This window comes from Scyliorhinus canicula, chromosome 6, assembly GCF_902713615.1.
Source record: "Scyliorhinus canicula chromosome 6, sScyCan1.1, whole genome shotgun sequence".
NCBI classification, from domain to species: Eukaryota; Metazoa; Chordata; class Chondrichthyes; order Carcharhiniformes; family Scyliorhinidae; genus Scyliorhinus; species Scyliorhinus canicula.
In genome coordinates, this window is record NC_052151.1 from 223,284,999 (window position 1) to 223,299,169 (window position 14,171).

General features: G+C 54.4%; 1 protein-coding gene across 1 annotated transcript in view; it reads left to right on the forward strand.

Moving 5' to 3' along the window:
- Positions 1-14,171, forward strand: part of LOC119968052 (P2X purinoceptor 3-like) — a 50,424-nt gene that overhangs the window by 722 nt on the left and 35,531 nt on the right. The window contains exons 2-4 of the mRNA XM_038801151.1: positions 98-170; positions 3,346-3,421; positions 8,766-8,859. Coding sequence (XP_038657079.1) covers positions 98-170; positions 3,346-3,421; positions 8,766-8,859 — 243 coding nt within the window. The remainder of the gene's footprint in view (positions 1-97; positions 171-3,345; positions 3,422-8,765; positions 8,860-14,171) is intronic.

Genomic DNA, 14,171 nt, shown 5'->3' on the forward strand with positions numbered 1-14,171 from the left:
TGACTCTCTCTCTCTGTCTTTCTCTCTCTCTCGCTCTCCTTCCGTCTCCGTCCTCTCCCTCTCTCTCACTCTCACGGGATCTTTGTCTCCATTCCAGGGAGGAGCTGTTTCACTATTGTGACGTCCACTCGAATGACGGGAGAACCAGGTTCAGGGGGAAATGTGCAGAGGTGAGTCCGATCTTCTTGTCAGATAGCCTTATTATTACAAACACTCTTGCACTAAAGCTATAAATGGTTTATTAATATATATATATTTTTTTTAATTATAGCTCCCAATTATGTTTTTTTCCAATTAAGGGGCAATTTAGCGGCCAATCCACCTGACCTGCACATATTTAGGTTGTGGGGGCGAAACCACGCAGACACGGGGAGAATGTGCAAACTCCACACGGACACTGACCCGGGGCTGGAATTTGAATCCAGGTCCTCAGCGCCGCAGTCCAATTGCTAACCATTGTGCCACATGTCGCCACAATGATTTATTAATATCAACTGTGTGTAAACGATAGACAAGAGAACAGATAAATGACAGTAAAGTCATGAACAAGCAACGTGTCTCTTCAACTTCCTCCATCCAGTCTGATGTCAGCTGACTCTAACATGCATTTATGTGCAGGGTGACTCCCAGTGGTCGCTCGGTGAATAACACCACAACCATGTATATCACAGCAGTGAGAAAATTCAACATGTGGGATCCTGCGTGCAAAACAGATAATGATGATTCTTGGACTCTCTCTTAACAGACTGACTATTCCTAGATATTCTCTGTCCACACTGACCATCCCTGGACACTCTCAGACCACACTGACCATCTCTGGACACTCTGTGTCCACACTGACCAACCCTGGACACTCTCAGACCCACACTGACCATCCCTGGACACTCTCAGACCACACTGACCATCCCGGGACACTCTGTGTCCACACTGACCATCCTGGACACTCTGTTCCACACTAACCATCCCTGGACACTCTCAGACCACACTGACCATCCGTGGACACTCTGTGTCCACACTGACCATCCCTGGACACTCTCAGACCACACTGACCATCCCTGGACACTCTGTGTCCACAGTGACCATCCCTGGACACTCTCAGACCACACTGACCATACCTGGACACTCTCAGACCACACTGACCATCCCTGGACAGTCTCAGACCCACACTGACCATCCCTGGACACTCTCAGACCACACTGACCATCCCTGGACACTCTCAGACCACACTGACCATCCCTGGACACTCTCAGGACCACACTGACCATCCCTGGACACTCTCAGACCACACTGACCATCCCTGGACACTCTGTGTCCACACTGACCATCCCTGGACACTCTGTGTCCACACTGACCATCCCTGGACACTCTGTGTCCACACTGACCATCCCTGGATACGCTCAGACCACACTGACCATCCCTGGACACTCTCAGACCACACTGACCATCCCTGGACACTCAGACCACACTGACCATCCCTGGGACACTCTGTGTCCACACTGATCATCCTTGGACGTCTCAGACCACACTGACCATCCTGGACACTCAGACCACACTGACCATCCCTGGACACTCTCAGACCACACTGACCATCCCCTGGACAGTCTCAGACCACACTGACCATCCCTGGACACTCCAGACCACACTGACCATCCCTGGACACTCTCAGACCACACTGACCATCCCTGGACACTCTCAGACCACACTGACCATCCCTGGACACTCAGACCACACTGACCTTCCCTGGACACTCTCAGACCACACTGACCATCCCTGGACACTCTGTGTCCACACTGACCATCCCTGGACACTCTGTGTCCACACTGACCTATCCCTGGACACTCTCAGACCACACTGACCATCCCTGGACACTCTCAGACCACACTGACCATCCCTGGACACTCTGTGTCCACACTGACCATCCCTGGACACTCTCAGACCACACTGACCATCCCTGGACACTCAGACCACCCCGACTAACCCAGGACTCTCTCCAATCGCACTGACCATCCCTGGACACTCTCAGAACACACTGACCATCCCTGGACACTCTCAGACTACACTGACCATCCCTGGATACTCTGTGTCCACACTGACCATCCCTGGACACTCTGTGTCCACAGTGACCATCCCTGGACACTCTCAGACCACACTGACCATCCCTGGACACTCTCAGACCACACTGACCATCCCTGGACACTCTCAGACCACACTGACCATCCCTGGACTCTCTGTGTCCACACTGACCATCCCTGGACACTCTCAGACCACACTGACCATCCCTGGACACTCTCAGACCACACTGACCATCCCTGGACAGTCTCAGACCACACTGACCATCCCTGGACACTCTCAGACCACACTGACCATCCCTGGACACTCTCAGACCACACTGACCATCCCTGGATACTCTGTGTCCACACTGACCATCCCTGGACACTCTGTGTCCACACTGACCATCCCTGGACACTCTCAGACCACACTGACCATCCCTGGACACTCAGACCACACCGACTAACCCAGGACTCTCTCCAATCGCACTGACCATCCCTGGACACTCTCAGAACACACTGACCATCCCTGGACACTCTCAGAACACACTGACCATCCCTGGACACTCTGTGTCCACAGTGACCATCCCTGGACACTCTCAGACCACACTGACCATCCCTGGACACTCTCAGACCACACTGACCATCTCTGGACACTCTCAGACCACACTGACCATCCCTGGACACTCTGTGTCCACACTGACCATCCCTGGACACTCTCAGACCGCACTGACCATCCCTGGACAGTCTCAGACCACACTGACCATCCCTGGACACTCTCAGACCACACTGACCATCCCTGGACACTCTGTGTCCACACTGACCATCCCTGGACACTCTCAGACCACACTGACCATCCCTGGACACTCATACCACACCGACTACCCAGGACTCTCTCCAATCGCACTGACCATCCCTGAACACTCTGTGTCCACACTGACCATCCCTGGACACTCTCAGACCACACTGACCATCCCTGGACACTCAGACCACACTGACCATCCCTGGACACTCTGTGTCCATGCTGACCATCCCTGGACACTCTCAGACCACACTGACCATCCCTGGACACTCAGACCACACCGACTAACCCAGGACTCTCTCCAATCGCACTGACCATCCCAGGCCATCTCTCCCAACCTGCATATCTTTGGATTGTGGGGGTGAAAGCCACACTGATATGGGGACAATGTGCAAACCCCACACAGACAGTGAACAGCGGCTGGAATCGAACCTGCGCCACCGCGGCTCCCGACCATCCCAGGACCTAATTGGATTTTTCTCTCCCTTCGTCCAGGATCCGGATGTAGATAACTCTGCTTGTCACCATGACGATGACTGCGCCAAAATTCTCGGACACGCAGTTGGCAGCGGTGAGTTTGTGATGGATCTCCTTTTTGGGGACTATTTTATATCAGAGTTATCGCATGGACAATCACTCCCGCTGTCTGAGAGACGCAAAGGGCCCACATGAGTCTAAATATTCATAAATAACTGACCCCAACTCTCCTTGAAGCACAGAACACTGTGGAAACATTCCCAGCCTCTCAATTGTCTTTTCACATTGTTTGAGCTCGATTAGAACCAACGTGGATAGTTTTGGGGATCTGAGTATCTCTCTTCAATAATGCATTTCGCCGCTAACGTGTGTATGGTGACGGGTCATCAACAGCGCTGGGTTTAACCGATCTGAGTGTCCCACTACGTGGCGTTCCCATGTTTATGTCGTAAAAGTGCTGAACACCGGCTAGAAGCATGTTGAGCACTCGTGCTGGACAACATCCTTTGATTCAGTCAAGATCCTTTGATCAAACAGGATACTGGGAGGTACGGATGGTGGTCAATACTGCCTCGCCACACTCAGTTTCCAGGACTTAGTGGATCTTAGGACATCCTCAAGATTATACAGCATTAGATTATTGTATTTTACAATGTGTAAGCGTTTTGTAGAGTTTAGTTAGAGGCCACATATGTCTAGAAATACTATCCAGCAGATTAACTCTGCTTTTAATATTTAATCCTTACTTTATCGGAGATTCACTCTTTTTTTCATCTTAGCTGCATGCTCTATATTGATGCTTGAATTTCTTAATGTGTTTCCCCAAGATCCCTGTCCACCATCTCTCTCTCTGTCTGTCGGTCTCTCTATCTTTTTCTCTCTGTCCTTCTCTCTCTCTCTCCGCCACGCTCGCTCTCTCTTTCTGTCTCTTCACTCCTCTCCCTCTCCCTCTTTCTCTCTGTGTCTCTCTCTCTGTCTCTCTCCCTCCACACCTCTCCCTCTCCCTCTCTCTACCTCTCTCCCTCTCTCCCTTCCCTCTCTCTCTCTGTCTGTCTCTCTCTCTATCTCTCACCCTCTCTCTCCTGCCCTCCTCTGCCTCTCTCTCTGTCCTCTCTCTCTCTCTGTCTCTCCCTCTCTCCTCTCTCTCTCCCTCTCTCTCTCTCTGTCTCTCTCGCTCACTTCCTGCACTCCTCCCTCTCTCTCTATCTCTCTCCCTCTCTCTCTCCCCCTCTCTGTCTCTCCCTCTCTATCACTCTCTCTCTCTCTCTCTCTCCCTATCTCTCTCTCTATCTGGTCTCTCTCTCACTCTGTCTCCCTCTCTCCCTCCCTCCCTCTCACTCTCTCTATCTCTCCCTCTCTGTCTCTCTATCTCTCTCTCTCCCTCTCTCTCACTTTCCCTCTCCCTCTCCCTCTCTCTCTCTCTGTCTCTCTCTCTCTGTCTCTCTCCCTCCACACCTCTCCCTCTCTCCCTCTCTCTACCTCCCTCTCTCCTCCTCTCCCTCTCTCCCTCTCCCTCTCTCTCTCTCTCTCTCTGTCTCTCTCTCTATCTCTCTCCCTCTCTCTCTCCTGCCCTCTCTGCCTCTCTCTCTGTCCTCTCTCTCTCTCTGTCTCTCCCTCTCTCCCTCTCTCTCTCCCTCTCTCTCTGTCTCTCTCTCTCCCTCTCTCCCACTCTGTCTCTCTCTCTCTGTCTCGCTCTATCTGTCTCTCCCTCTCTGTCTCTCCCTCCACTCCTCTCTCTCTCTCACTCCACTCCTCTCCCTCTCTCTCTCCGTCTCTCTCTCTCGCTCACTTCCTCCACTCCTCCCTCTCTCTCTATCTTTCTCCCTCTCTCTCTCTCCCCCTCTCTGTCTCTCCCTCTCTATCACTCTCTCTCTCTCTCCCTATCTCTCTCTCTATCTGGTCTCTCTCACTCTGTCTCTCTCTCTCTTTCTTTCACTCTCTGTCTCTCTCTCTCTCTCTCCCTCCCTCCCTCTCTCTCTCTCTCTCTCTCTCTCCCTCTGTCTCTCTCTCTCTCTCCCTCCCTGCCTGTCTCTGTCTCTCTCTCTCTCCCTCGCTCTCACTCTCCCTCTCTCTCTCCCTAGCTCTCTATCTGGTCTCTCTCTCCCTCTGTCTCTCTCTGTCTCTCTCTCTCTCCCTCCCTCTCACTCTCTCTCTCTCTCTCTCTCTCTCTCCCTGTCTCTCTCGGCGGGGAGTGTCGCGATATCCAGACACACACACAATGCTATCCAGACAGGCAGCTAATGAACACAGAGAACAGGACATGACCAATGAGCAGGCAGGACACTCAGGGGTGGGATCTGACTATAAAAGGCACGAGGCGCTCACACTCCGCCTCTTTCCACTGGGGACATCTACAGAGTGAGTCAGGGTGTATGTACAGTATCACACCTCCAGCACGTGGCTAAGAGCTAGTATGGTTCAGTCAGACAGAGTAACCACACTGAGGTTAGCAGAGTCGTACTCACAGAGAACTGTGCTAACTGTGCTACTGGTTCAATAAATCAGATTGAACTAACTTCAAGATCTGGAGTATCTTTCTGATCTAAACTGCATCCAGTTGCAGCCAGTGTTAGACCAGTGTCCCTAACACGACAGGAAGGAGACTAAGATGCTTCCAGGAGATTTGGACAGATAGTGAGTGGGCTGGAACATGGCAGATGGAATATAATGTGGACTAAATGTGAGGTAATCCACTTAATTTTCCTTGAATGGTAAGAGATTAGAAAGTGTAGATGTACAGAGGGACCTGGGAGTCCTTGTCGATCAGGCTAACGTCCCAGTGCAGCAATTCGGAAGCTTAATGAACGTTAGCCTTTACGGCAGGAGTTCAGGAGCAGTGAAATCTTGCTGCAATTGTATGGGAGTTCGGTTCGACCCCAGCTGCAGCACTGTCCCGTCACCTCTGAAAGATTATTGTTGCCACAGAGGGAGTGGGATGATGGTGCAGCAGACGTGTCCCACGGGGGATGGTGGGAGGACCGGGGCCTGGATTCTCCACGATTTCAAAGGATGATGCTGAAAGAAGCAGACGGGGTTGAGGCAGGTAAGCGGCGGGATTCTCCAGTCGCCGAAATCGGAGCGTGCGATGGGATAGAGAATTGCTTCTGATGCCAAAATCACGGCAGGCCTCAGTTTGACACCGAATCGCGGTTCTCTGTCACCTCAAAAATGGTGTGGCAGCGACGCACGCCTGACCCATCTGTATGGGCGCTCCACCGCACACTGTCCCACCTTTCTGGCCCCGATCAGTGTGTGTGTGTGGCGGGGGGGGGGGGGGGGGGGGTTGGCGTACGTAGGGATGCGGCCTGTCAGCCCTGAGCGTGTCCATCACAGACCTGCCGATTCCCGTACCGTTTCCCACAGGATTCGATGGTGTTCCACGCGAGGATCTCACCGGGAGCAGAATCGATGTGGGCGCGCCGCCGATTTTCCTGTCGTAAGAGTCCACGGAGTCTCCGTTTGGCGTCAACGCTTAAAGCGGGTTGGGCCGATTGCCAACGTAGGCCGCACGCCATTGCTCCGCCCCCGATGGGCCGAGTTCCCGATGGCGTGGGGCACATGTGCTCTGAGTTTTCGTGAACCCGGCTGGCTCAATGGGCCGAATGGTCTGTTCCTGGTCCTATCATTATTGAATGTCAGTGCTGGCTCGATGGGCTGAATGGTCTGTTCCTGGTCCTGTCATATTGAATGTCAGCGAAGGCTGCGATGGTCTGAATGGTCAGTTCCTGGTCCTATCATTATTGAATGGCAGTGCTGGCTCGATGGGCTGAATGGTCTGTTCCTGGTCCTGTCATATTGAATGTCAGCGAAGGCTGCGATGGGCTGAATGGTCAGTTCCTGGTCCTATCATTATTGAATGGCAGTGCTGGCTCGATGGGCTGAATGGTCTGTTCCTGGTCCTGTCATATTGAATGTCAGCGAACGCTGCGATGGGCTGAATGGTCTGTTCCTGGTCCTGTCATATTGAATGCCAGTGCTGGCTGCGATGGGCTGAATGGTCTGTTCCTGGTCCTGTCATATTGAATGTCAGCGAACGCTGCGATGGGCTGAATGGTCTGTTCCAGGTCCTATCATTATTGAATGTCATTGCAGGCTCGATGGGCTGAATGGTCTGTTCCTGGTCCTATCATATTGAATGTCAGCGAAGGCTGCGATGGGCTGAATGGTCAGTTCCTGGTCCTGTCATATTGAATGTCAGTGCTGGCTCGATGGGCTGAATGGTCAGTTCCTGGTCCTGTCATATTGAATGTCAGCGAAGGCTGCGATGGGCTGAATGGTCAGTTCCTGGTCCTGTCATATTGAATGTCATTGCAGGCTGCCATGGGCTGAATGGTCTGTTCCTGGTCCTGTGTTACTCCATTGCTATCTCTCTCTTTCGATTGTTCGCTCGCTCAATATCTATCGCTTTCACGATCCACATCTCTCTCTCTCTCTCTCTCCATCTCCATCTTCTCTCTCTCTCTTCACCTCTCTATCACCATCCCTCTACCTGCACCAGTCCCTCCCTCCACTCTGTGATGCTCTGTTTTGTCTGTCAGGATGTCTTCACTGCGTGGTGTAGAACAAAGAATATCAAGCCAAGTAAATGAACAAAGCTGATTTATTTACACAACTTAAATTTACATTGTGTACCTTGTGTTGCCCAATTATGTATTTTCTTCCCATGTACTGAACGTTCTGTTTGAGCTGCGCGCAGAAAAATACTTTTCACTGTACCTCGGTACACGTGACAATAAATAAACAAACAAACAAGTTCCTCGGTAAAAGGTTATTAAATTAAACTACATGACATCTCTAAAAACAGATATCTCAACTATACAACTAATCTCTCTCATCCCTGGATCCCAGGAGTCACTTTATATTTATATCACTGCTCCTTATCTCCATTTGGTGGTGAGAAGTATTAGCGTTAAATTGTTAACCCTTTGTCTTCTTCACATATCGTTACAGTCACAATCTCCGTCAGCTGTCTAGAAGCCAGTTTCACCCCAAATTTCTCTCCCTCGTCAGTTTATCACTGCTACTTTCTCTCAGTCTCCCTTCCTCGCTCTCTACCTGTCCCTCTCTGTCTCTGTCTGTCTCTCTCTATCTCTCTCACTCTCTCTCTCCTGCCCACTCTGTCTCTCCAGTAAGCTCTCTCTCTCTCTCTCCCCCTCGCCTCCCACTCTGCCTCTCTCTTACACGCCGATCTGTCCAGCTTTCTGTCCCTCTCGATACAATAATCTCTCCACAAACCTCCCATTGTCAAGTGAACTCTCTCTCTCTGTCTCTCTATCTCTCCATGAACCGCTCCCGAGAATTTTCACCTCCTCGCGAGCTGCTGATCTCTCCCACGCTCCCATCCCGCTTCTCACTCCCTCTCTCCAGTAACCCCAACCTCTACATAACCTATCCCGTCTCTCCAGATTCAACTCTCACCACCCGTTTTTAACCCTCAGGAAAACTCACAGGAAAGTGTGTGAACTTCAATGAGACGGTGAAAACATGTGAGATACAGGGGTGGTGTCCAGTCGAATTGGACAGCACGAAGAAGTAAGTCACCATTGGAAAATACAATTCTGCTGCTTTCCACAGCTCAAATAACAGACCGACAATAAATCAATCAGTTCCTCAAACACCGTGATACAAAGTGACAATTCAGGGCAGTCAGTACTGAGGGAGTGCCGCACTGTCAGAGGGTCAGTACTGAGGGAGTGCTGCACTGTCAGTGGGTCAGTACTGAGGGAGTGCCGCACTGTCAGAGGGTCAGTACTGAGGGAGTGCCGCACTGTCAGAGGGTCAGTACTGAGGGAGTGCCGCACTGTCAGAGGGTCAGTACTGAGGGAGTGCCGCACTGTCAGAGGGTCAGTACTGAGGGAGTGCTGCACTGTCAGAGGGTCAGTACTGAGGGAGTGCCGCACTGTCAGAGGGTCAGTACTGAGGGAGTGCCGCACTGTCAGAGGGTCAGTACTGAGGGAGCCCCGCACTGTCAGAGGGTCAGTACAGAGGGAGGGCTGCACTGTCAGAGGGTCAGTACTGAGGGAGTGCTGCACTGTCAGAGGGTCAGTACTGAGGGAGTGCTGCACTGTCAGAGGGTCAGTACCGAGGGAGTGCCGCACTGTCAGAGGGTCAGTACTGAGGGAGTGATGCACTGTCAGAGGGTCAGTACTGAGGGAGTGCCGCACTGTCAGAGGGTCAGTACTGAGGGAGCGCTGCACTGTCAGAGGGTCAGTACTGAGGGAGTGCTGCACTGTCAGAGGGTCAGTACTGAGGGAGTGCTGCACTGTCAGAGGGTCAGTACTGAGGGAGTGCCGCACTGTCAGAGGGTCAGTACTGAGGGAGTGCTGCACTGTCAGAGGGTCAGTACTGAGGGAGTGCCGCACTGTCAGAGGGTCAGTACTGAGGGAGTGCCGCACTGTCAGAGGGTCAGTACTGAGGGAGTGCCGCACTGTCAGAGGGTCAGTACTGAGGGAGTGCCGCACTGTCAGAGGGTCAGTACTGAGGGAGTGCCACACTGTCAGAGGGTCAGTACTGAGGGAGTGCTGCACTGTCAGAGGGTCAGTACTGAGGGAGGGCCGCACTGTCAGAGGGTCAGTACTGAGGGAGTGCCACACTGTCAGAGGGTCAGTACTGAGGGAGTGCTGCACTGTCAGAGGGTCAGTACTGAGGGAGGGCCGCACTGTCAGAGGGTCAGTACTGAGGGAGGGCCGCACTGTCAGAGGGTCAGTACTGAGGGAGTGCCGCACTGTCAGAGGGTCAGTACTGAGGGAGCGCTGCACTGTCAGAGGGTCAGTACTGAGGGAGTGCCGCACTGTCAGAGGGTCAGTACTGAGGGAGTGCCGCACTGTCAGAGGGTCAGTACTGAGGGAGTGCTGCACTGTCAGAGGGTCAGTACTGAGGGAGTGCCGCACTGTCAGAGGGTCAGTACTGAGGGAGTGCCGCACTGTCAGAGGGTCAGTACTGAGGGAGTGCTGCACTGTCAGAGGGTCAGTACTGAGGGAGTGCCGCACTGTCAGAGGGTCAGTACTGAGGGAGTGCTGCACTGTCAGAGGGTCAGTACTGAGGGAGTGCTGCACTGTCAGAGGGTCAGTACTGAGGGAGTGCCGCACTGTCAGAGGGTCAGTACTGAGGGAGCGCTGCACTGTCAGAGGGTCAGTACTGAGGGAGCGCCGCACTGTCAGAAGGTCAGTACAGAGGGAGCGCCGCACTGTCAGAGGGTCAGTACTGAGGGAGTGCTGCACTGTCAGAGGGTCAGTACTGAGGGAGTGCCGCACTGTCAGAGGGTCAGTACTGAGGGAGTGCTGCACTGTCAGAGGGTCAGTACTGAGGGAGCCCCGCACTGTCAGAGGGTCAGTACTGAGGGAGTGCTGCACTGTCAGAGGGTCAGTACTGAGGGAGTGCCGCACTGTCAGAGGGTCAGTACTGAGGGAGCCCCGCACTGTCAGAGGGTCAGTACTGAGGGAGTGCTGCACTGTCAGAGGGTCAGTACTGAGGGAGTGCCGCACTGTCAGAGGGTCAGTAATGAGGGATTGCCGCACTGTCAGAGGGTCAGTACTGAGGGAGCGCCGCACTGTCAGAGGGTCAATACTGAGGGAGTGCCGCACTGTCAGAGGGTCAGTACTGAGGGAGTGCTGCACTGTCAGAGGGTCAGTACTGAGGGAGTGCCGCACTGTCAGAGGGTCAGTACTGAGGGAGTGCCGCACTGTCAGAGGGTCAGTACTGAGGGAGTGCCGCACTGTCAGAGGGTCAGTGCTGAGGGAGTGCTGCACTGTCAGAGGGTCAGTACTGAGGGAGTGCCGCACTGTCAGAGGGTCAGTACTGAGGGAGTGCGGCACTGTCAGAGGGTCAGTACTGAGGGAGCGCCGCACTGTCAGAGGGTCAGTACTGAGGGAGCGCCGCACTGTCAGAGGGTCAGAACTGAGGGAGTGCCGCACTGTCAGAGGGTCAGTACTGAGGGAGTGCCGCACTGTCAGAGGGTCAGTACTGAGGGAGTGCCGCACTGTTAGAGGGTCAGTACTGAGGGAGTGCTGCACTGTCAGAGGGTCAATACTGAGGGAGTGCTGCACTGTCAGAGGGTCAGTACTGAGGGAGTGCCGCACTGTCAGAGGGTCAATACTGAGTGAGCGCTGCACTGTCAGAGGGTCAGTACTGAGGGAGTGCCGCACTGTCAGAGGGACAGTACTGAGGGAGTGCTGCACTGTCAGAGGGTCAGTACTGAGGGAGTGCTGCACTGTCAGCGGGTCAGTACTGAGGGAGTGCTGCACTGTCAGAGGGTCAGTACTGAGGGAGTGCCGCACTGTCAGAGGGTCAGTACTGAGGGAGTGCCGCACTGTCAGAGGGTCAGTACTGAGGGAGTGCCGCACTGTCAGAGAGTCAGTGCTGAGGGAGTGCTGCACTGTCAGAGGGTCAGTACTGAGGGAGTGGCGCACTGTCAGAGGGTCAGTACTGAGGGAGTGCCGCACTGTCAGAGGGTCAGTACTGAGGGAGTGCTGCACTGTCAGAGGGTCAGTACTGAGGGAGCGCCGCACTGTCAGAGGGTCAGTACTGAGGGAGTGCTGCACTGTCAGGGGGTCAGTACTGAGGGGGTGCTGCACTGTCAGAGGGTCAGTACTGAGGGAGCCCCGCACTGTCAGAGGGTTAGTACTGAGGGAGTGACGCACTGTCAGAGGGTCAGTACTGAGGGAGTGCCGGGAGGGTCAGTACTGAGGGAGTGCCGTACTGTCAGAGGGTCAGTACTGAGGGAGTGCCGCACTATCAGAGGGTCAGTACTGAGGGAGTGCTGCACTGTCAGAGGGTCAGTACTGAGGGAGTGCCGCACTGTCAGAGGGTCAGTACTGAGGGAGTGCTGCACTGTCAGAGGGTCAGTACTGAGGGAGTGCCGCACTGTCAGAGGGTCAGTACTGAGGGAGTGCCGCACTGTCAGAGGGTCAGTACTGAGGGAGTGCCGCACTGTCAGAGGGTCAGTACTGAGGGAATGCTGCACTGTCAGAGGGTCAGTACTGAGGGAGTGCCGCACTGTCAGAGGGTCAGTATAGAGGGAGCCGCACTGTCAGAGGGTCTGTACTGAGGGAGTGCTGCACTGTCAGAGGGTCAGTACTGAGGGAGTGCCGCACTGTCAGAGGGTCAGTACTGAGGGAGTGCCGCACTGTCAGAGGGTCAGTACTGAGGGAGTGCCGCACTGTCAGAGGGTCAGTACTGAGGGAGTGCCGCACTGTCAGAGGGTCAGTACTGAGGGAGCCGCACTGTCAGAGGGTCAGTACTGAGGGAGTGCCGCACTGTCAGAGGGTCAGTACTGAGGGAGTGCCGCACTGTCAGAGGGTCAGTACTGAGGGAGTGCTGCACTGTCAGAGGGTCAGTACTGAGGGAGCCGCACTGTCAGAGGGTCAGTACTGAGGGAGTGCTGCACTGTCAGAGGGTCAGTACTGAGGGAGTGCCGCACTGTCAGAGGGTCAGTACTGAGGGAATGCTGCACTGTCAGAGAGTCAGTACTGAGGGAGTGCTGCACTGTCAGGGGGTCAGTACTGAGGGAGTGCTGCAATGTCAGAGGGTCAGTACTGAGGGAGTGCTGCACTGTCAGAGGGTCAGTACTGAGGGCGTGCCGCACTGTCAGAGGGTCAGTACTGAGGGAGTGCCGCACTGTCAGAGGGTCAGTACTGAGGGAGCCCCGCACTGTCAGAGGGTCAGTACTGAGGGAGTGCCGCACTGTCAGAGGGTCAGTACTGAGGGAGCGCCGCACTGTCAGAGGGTCAGTACTGAGGGAGTGCTGAACTGTCAGACTGTCAGTACTGAGGGAGTGCCGCACTGTCAGAGGGTCAGTACTGAGGGAGTGCCGCACTGTTAGAGGGTCAGTACTGAGGGAGTGCTGCACTGTCAGAGGGTCAATACTGAGGGAGTGCTGCACTGTCAGAGGGTCAGTACTGAGGGAGTGCCGCACTGTCAGAGGGTCAATACTGAGTGAGCGCTGCACTGTCAGAGGGTCAGTACTGAGGGAGTGCCGCACTGTCAGAGGGACAGTACTGAGGGAGTGCTGCACTGTCAGAGGGTCAGTACTGAGGGAGTGCTGCACTGTCAGCGGGTCAGTACTGAGGGAGTGCTGCACTGTCAGAGGGTCAGTACTGAGGGAGTGCCGCACTGTCAGAGGGTCAGTACTGAGGGAGTGCCGCACTGTCAGAGGGTCAGTACTGAGGGAGTGCCGCACTGTCAGAGAGTCAGTGCTGAGGGAGTGCTGCACTGTCAGAGGGTCAGTACTGAGGGAGTGGCGCACTGTCAGAGGGTCAGTACTGAGGGAGTGCCGCACTGTCAGAGGGTCAGTACTGAGGGAGTGCTGCACTGTCAGAGGGTCAGTACTGAGGGAGCGCCGCACTGTCAGAGGGTCAGTACTGAGGGAGTGCTGCACTGTCAGGGGGTCAGTACTGAGGGGGTGCTGCACTGTCAGAGGGTCAGTACTGAGGGAGCCCCGCACTGTCAGAGGGTTAGTACTGAGGGAGTGACGCACTGTCAGAGGGTCAGTACTGAGGGAGTGCCGGGAGGGTCAGTACTGAGGGAGTGCCGTACTGTCAGAGGGTCAGTACTGAGGGAGTGCCGCACTATCAGAGGGTCAGTACTGAGGGAGTGCTGCACTGTCAGAGGGTCAGTACTGAGGGAGTGCCGCACTGTCAGAGGGTCAGTACTGAGGGAGTGCTGCACTGTCAGAGGGTCAGTACTGAGGGAGTGCCGCACTGTCAGAGGGTCAGTACTGAGGGAGTGCCGCACTGTCAGAGGGTCAGTACTGAGGGAGTGCCGCACTGTCAGAGGGTCAGTACTGAGGGAATGCTGCACTGTCAGAGGGTCAGTACTGAGGGAGTGCCGCACTGTCAGAGGGTCAG